Source organism: Lupinus angustifolius, chromosome LG03, assembly GCF_001865875.1.
Source record: "Lupinus angustifolius cultivar Tanjil chromosome LG03, LupAngTanjil_v1.0, whole genome shotgun sequence".
Taxonomy (NCBI): domain Eukaryota; kingdom Viridiplantae; phylum Streptophyta; class Magnoliopsida; order Fabales; family Fabaceae; genus Lupinus; species Lupinus angustifolius.
The window spans coordinates 4,030,663-4,038,296 of record NC_032011.1 but is presented as its reverse complement, the minus strand read 5'-3'; the positions used below and the strand labels follow the sequence as shown (position 1 = coordinate 4,038,296).

The 7,634-nt window shown below is 27.9% G+C and overlaps 1 protein-coding gene across 1 annotated transcript; it reads left to right on the top strand.

Moving 5' to 3' along the window:
• On the top strand, positions 6,094-7,320 carry LOC109343146 (auxin-responsive protein SAUR50-like). The gene has a single exon (XM_019581307.1). The coding sequence runs from the start codon at positions 6,185-6,187 to the stop codon at positions 6,641-6,643; it is 459 nt and encodes a 152-aa protein (XP_019436852.1). The 5' UTR covers positions 6,094-6,184; the 3' UTR covers positions 6,644-7,320.

Below are 7,634 nucleotides of genomic sequence, written 5' to 3'. Positions count from 1 at the left end.
GAAAAGCCCTCATGCGAAAGAAGTGACTTTCAATGGAGCTTTGGATTCCCATAAGAGCCGGAAGAGATAATTCTCTTGGATCTGATGATGTATTCACTTGAGAAGAAGCTTGTAAGCTAATTTGACAGAATATTGATTGACTTTATCATGTATCCACCTCCACGAATCAGGTTTGTGTCTCTAAATAGTTGTTAAGTGTCAACTTTTGGATCGAGCTAACTTTTGGATATATTGTTCTTAATTGATGGATCTTCAATGTGAACGGTAGGTTCACTGAAATAAGCAAATATGAGCGAAAATCAGCATTTGTCACTATTTCGTTTGCGTTCATCGCACGTACTTGCGCATAGTGCAATGGGTGGTGTACCCAGCGCAACATGGTGCACTGAAACCTCACGTTGGAGGTGTTCCTAGTGCATTGGCGGTGCGTTGAGCGTTGATGATAACATATGAACACTATTTAAGGATTTCCATCTCGACCAAAATGAGATACACGTTGTAATACTTATTTTCGGAGATTTTGGGGAGTTTTGCTCACTTAGATCGTGGGAACTAATTGTAAGTACTATATGAGTTAACTATGTTCATTTGTGAGTAGTTCTATCACCCCATGAGTTGTGTATTGACCGTATCTTGCCTGCATTGTGTGAACATGACTAGTTAAGTATTTTCTTGTTAGGATTGAATGTAATATAAGTTTTATATATACACACTGATTTATTTATGTAAAACTCATAAAGTTTTGATTATATTTTAATTCTTGTATGTGCATAATGCTTACTTTAATTTTGACAAACTTATTGCATTAATTTAGAATAGAATGTTAGTATCATACTTGCATAATTCTAAATTTGCATAACTCAACAATTGATAGATTTTCTAAGCATAGACTTGATCAATTTTCCATCTCATGCAAGTTACTTATTAGCATCTAGATATGGAAATAATTTTATAACTTTCAAATTGAATGACATAGACTACTAGACGTAGAGATATGTTTGAAAGTTCATAAAACATAAATTTTCATATAGTTACTTGACATAAAGCTATCTTTGATAAAGTATTAGTATATACTCAAGACATTGGCGACTAATACAATTGAGATGTTGTATGTTTAACTCAACTTGCATGCTTTGATTACTAGACATAGAGACAAGATTTTGCAAGACTATTTCTTAATTGTATAGAATTAAGTTGTTAGACATATAAGTTTGTTGCATAAGTTGTTAAATTGACTAAGATATTAGCTTTTAGTAATATTGAGGTCATTGGAGTGCAGTAATCATTATGAATAGAAGTTGTATATTAAATCATGTGTATATGGATAGTGAGGATGAACCTCAATCTCAGCTCTCTTTATCCATGTATTACATTTGAATTATTTTGTGTCATGAAATCAACTTTAAAAAATCATTTAAAAACCAACTTAGAATAATAATTTAATTGTTGAAAAGCTAAATTTAGCAAGTTCTCGTAGATACGATAATTCCTTAACTCTATACTTGTTTGCGATATTGAGGTAGTATTTTTACTCCTATTTGTCGATTAACAATAATGCACTTGTTCGATAATGGTGTATATACTAGTCATACAATATAAACAATGATACATAATTTGTATACAAATATACAAATATATTTATCATAATAAATAAATATGCAAATGGAATAATACATAAAATACAATTGTATATATAATATAAAATATGTATAGTACATAATTTGCATACAAAATACAAAAGAATAATACATATTCATATATATAATTTACAAAATACAAATGCATATATATAATAAGAAAAAGATAGTATTTTCTCACATTTTATATACAAATGTACATGTAACAAATGAAAAATATTTTCTTAAATTGACAAAATACATATATATTTATATATTTGATGTTCTATAATTTATCTAATAATGTTTGTGAACCGCTAGTTATGCCCATTAGAAATTATCCTAGGCGAATAGGGCATGTTGGACGAACATTTTTTATGGATGAATATATTTTTCATGTCTTGCTCGCCCAATAAATATGAACAAGTTTGTTTTGTCCAAATGACCAATAATACTAACAATACATAAATATTATAGTTACATCATTTTTACATTATTTAACTATTTCTTAACCCATGTACATAAGATTAATCATCAATGGGGAATATAACTTGTGACATATCGAAGCCAGATTATGTGAGATATGTCGTTGAAAATTCTATAGTGATATCTTTAATATGTGAGTTAATGTGCATACAAAATTTAATAGCTATATTAAATGTAAGTGAAAAATGTACCAATCGTAATAAATGTACAGACTAATATAATAGGCGTATTAAACTTAAAAGGTAAGAAATAATAAACAATAAATCTACAACTATGTATATACAAAATTTATAGTCATATTCACCAAAAAATACATAGGCGTGATAAATGTCCCCAAAAGATATAATAGGTATGACTATTGTAAGGCAAAATAAATAAATAAGTGTAATAAAAAAACTTCCCAAAAGATTAAGAAAAAAATGTAACAAACAAATGTTTATGTTTATTTTATATACTCCCACTATTATTTGTCTATGTGGAAAGAAAGCTATTTTATTTATTTATTTATACATTAACATGTTATTCATATACTATGTTTTTATTTCTTAAAGACATATGATATGTAAGAGAGGGAGTAATAGATCATATATTAGTCACATTTTATAATGCAATAAAAAAGTTATTTTAAATGACATTTTATATAACACGTGTCAGGAATATACCTTACATTGAAAATAGAAAATATTTCAAATTTTTTAAATACTGACTAATTTTTATGAAGTAAGGGTAAACTATTAATTTTAATTATTAAAAATGTCACTAATTAAATCACCATATATTTTAAAATGTATACATTTATGATTTCTCCTTCTTTAAATTTGTTAAATAATATCTTTAGCGTTGATAAAATATTGATAAAGATATCTAACTCATGAATACTCATAAAAATAGAAAGGGGTGGGGATGGATAACATGATAATCACCCCACAAATAACCACATATTTATAAAATTATTTTTTAATTAATATTTTTATATATTATACTTTTTTATTATTATATAAACATATGTTAGTTATTTAGTATTATTTTGTAATGAATTTTAGTAATTAAAACATAGTAATAAATTTAATAGCTGCATAAATTTTATTGATAATATAATAATAATTTCATATATAATATATGAGTTATTAATATGGGTATGAAAACGAATAAGTATAACTCATGCCTCTTACATTCTACTGTCATTCCTAAATATCTTATATTTTTTTGGACTTAAATGTAACACATATAACTTATTTCCTAAGAACTTAAAATCTATAAGTTGGTATAAAGTTTTTTTATATTTTTAGCAATGTTGTGATAACTAGATCGGATTGAATGATCTGATCGGTGTAACCATTGACCGGACTTGAAAATGGTTATGGTTTATAGTCTTAATCGAGTGAGTGATTGGACCACTTTGAACTGGAGAAATTCCGGTCCAACCATGTTAAACCCGGTTGAACCGCAATAACCCCGGAAGTGAACGAGACGGTTCAGTTAAAATTTTAAAAAAAATAGAACATTACACTAATATTTTGTTTTACTCTAGTCCAAAAAAGCGGAAAAATGTTATTTCAATATAATTATATATAATTATTAATTATATAAAATTTTGTATTTATATATAACTATATATTTATAGATAAAAATGATAAATTATATATGAAATTATCCGGTCCGATCGGACAGTTTAACTGTTTAAACCGATTAAACCTAATACAAGACCTCTTCTGACTTAATGTCCGGTTCGAGTTTCACAACATTGATTATTAGCATATTGTTCATCATTAATTTATATTATTTTTTTAAAAGTTAATAACACAGTGTAAAAATATTACGTTATTAATGTGTATACATATTAAATTCGTTTCCTAATACTTACGGTTAGATGATCAAGTCACTCATACTCATATTTGTATAAACAATATAATGATTTACTTATTTTTAAATGAGAAAAGATATTGTGGGTTGATTAGGTAAAGTCATATACATATATGTTTATTGGACACAAGAATTAATATTTGTTTAGACGGTGGAAAAACGATTTGATAAACAAAAAAATAATTTATGTAAAATTAGAAAGTATAAGCAATTTTACTTCTCTCCAATTTATTGCTAAAGTGGCTTTTGTCCGTATCTAAGAATTTTATATTATCCAAAACACTTTTCCGGAAACCAATTATTAAAGTCCTAACAAGGGAAGACATACAAGGACGCTATATATAATTACCCAAACTAGTGAACTGTTATTTAGAATGGAAATGTTATTAAATGGGTCAAAATAAGATAATATCGTTCAAAATAGGTTAAATCGTATTGCACATGAAATATTCATTTTTTTTATTTTGACAATCACAATTATTTTTAACATCGTTAATTTTGTATCTATTTATGTTACAAATGATAGTACTTTTATATTTGTAAATTTATTATATTTACTATACTATATATTATCCATAGAAAAAATATATGCATTAATTGCATGTAATTATTGGACAGACCCAACATCAATAATATGTCTATTAGCCTAAAATATTCACACAAAATAGCAGCTTAACCTACGTGATTTTCTAACATATAGGGTGAGCTATCCACATACATGATTTTAATCAATAAGTTTTGGTTTTCTTGAAATTAGAAGATATGTATTATTAAATTGTTTAGAATCGAAAGGTATGTAATGTTATATTTTTTGAATTTGTACATTGTTATGTATAATTTAAAAAATGTAGGAATCAAATCAGATTATTTTTTAAAATTATGCTTAATTTTATAAAAAAATTATTATCTTTCTAATTTTCATTCTTACCTATTTTATACATAGCGACATGCAAGCCAACCCTAGCCATATTTAGGACATACAAAATATAATATTTCATGTTTTTTCACAAAAGGGCATGCTCTGTTGTCCATCCAATTTAGGCAGACATTGCATAAATATAATTAGGACGATCCAATTGTCAATGATACATGTAAGAGATTTATTTTTTTACTCTATAATTCATCATTTATATTTAATCAATAAGCAAATAAATATAAGTAAACAATATATAATGTATATATATATTTAAGTTTTACCGAGTTGGATTTAAAAAATAAATGAATAAGATTGAACCTAACTTAATTTAGGTGTAAATAGTTCCACATGACATATATATATATAGAATAAAGTATTTCCTCATCATACCAGAAGATAAATTATCTCCTTTAAGTCAACATAGTGTTTAACATGTGTCTTATTTATCTTCTTTCAATAAGTTTTTATTTTTAAATATATTATAAAGAAAAAATAAGACATATGTCAAATAATGTGTGAATTTAAGGAGATAAGTTATATTCTAGTATGATGAGATATTTTATTTTCATATATATAGACTCACAATCTATAAGTTTTATATATCCTTACTAATAATCTATTATTTATATTTAATTTTAATTAACTCTTTTTGAAAATTAATATAAAAAATTTGATTTGATATACTAACTTTACATACATTTTTACGTGAATAAATATTTCACATATCTATATTATTTTCTATATTATATATAAAATCAAAAATTAAAATAATTATCATCATGGTTCTATTTTTCTATTTTGCTCTTAACATTTTTTATTTCTAAAGTAAAATAATATAATTTTAGATAATTATAATTAATATATCTCACTTTAAGTTGGATACTATAACAAATATAAAGATTATAACATGAAGTACATCCAACAAAAAATATTTTAATTCTCTAAAATATAAAATACAAATTTAATACTTAATAAAAATAATTAATATAATAAAAAAATATGGGTCAGCAAACACAAAGTGACTATCAACACGGTGTATATATAAAAGCAATTAATACAATATTACTATGCCAACCTAGATTTGACGGGTAAAACATAATTAAATATGCTGCAAAAAGCAGAGCAGACAGTAGCCCCCGGTAATTACTTACACCAACCATGGGCACTTTCCAAACCTCTCTCCTATAAATTCTTAACTCTCACTCTCCCCAAATCCCCAATCACCCATTTCCTTCTCTCTCCCCACAACAACAACAACAACAACAGTATCAGCAAAACCAAACACAACCCAAAAACACTAACAATGTCATCAACAAAATGCAGCACAATCGGCCACATTGTACGGCTCCGCCAGATGCTCCGCCGATGGCGAAACAAGGCACACATTTCATCCGCCAATCGCTCACCGTCAGATGTTCCCACAGGACACGTGGCACTCTGTGTTGGAATCAACTGCACCAGATTTGTTGTACCCGTAACGTACCTGAACCACCCCATCTTCAAGAAGCTTCTAGTAGAAGTGGAGGAAGAGTACGGTTTCTCTAACCATGGACCCTTGGCTATTCCCTGCGACGAAGATGTGTTTCAACAGATTCTCCGGTTTATTTCCCGGTCTAAACCGGGAAAGAAATCGAACCGGTTGGTTAATATGGAGATTGAGGATTTTCAAAGGTATTGCAACTTGGGTCTTAGGAGTAATCTTGATTTCTGGCCAGAAACTCGACCGCTACTCCCTGGCTTTACTGATAAAACTATTTGGTAGTTATCGAAATGAACCGGATCCGGTTCAGTTCGTTTAACCACTTGAGTTCTGACCCGGGTAATCGTTGGTTCTTGACTCGGCTGAGTTGACTGGCTTCAGACATTACTAGAGAATTTTTTCGGCCTCATCGGAGAATTTTACCCACTCACCTGTCACGACCCGATTTTCTATTGGAAACTGCGACTCCACCAAGTATAAATTGTGGGTTTCACTTTTACCCCATCTTATGAGAGATTTAAAGGTACTTTTTTTATATTATTTGGACCATTGAGTATTTTATTACTTGGTGGTATTTAAGAGCTAAATTAGTAAGGTGCATGCAAGTTGATGCAGAGGCCACTCTTCTATAAAAAGAAGTTGAGTGGTATATGATAGATAGAAGCACCTCAAAATGTTGAGTGTAATGGGGTATATAGAAACAAAGGTTAGTTTGTGTCATTGTGTGTATTTTGTGTAATTTGGGATGCACATAACAATTGTTACAAAGCTCCGGAGAATGCTGAGGAGATGGCACAAGGGTGGGAGAGGATCGTCCACCGAGTCGTCCCGGGTTCGAATCGGTGAGTTGGGAATTCCAGATTTTTCAAGCTGAGAGACTCAGTTTGGAAACTTTTGTAAACTATTCTGTATTTATTTTTTATTGATATCCATTAATGGAAATGAAGGGTAGCGATTTTAAAATTTTACTTTTTCTATTTTATTATTATATTATGTCTCTGCATATAAAATTTAATATAACCCGGTGAACTTTTAAATTATACTCTAAATCCGATTAAATATATTAAGTTTTTAAATGTAAAGTATTATCAATATCAATTATTATAAATATAAAACTCAACATATGTGATACATATATAAAATGATTTATACATTGTTGTAATAAATGATTTGTAGAAGTGTGACTTAAATATCTAGAAAGAGACAATTGGAAATATGACTAGAAATAAGAAATTACATTTGCAACTATCAAAAAATGTTATTACTTTATTTA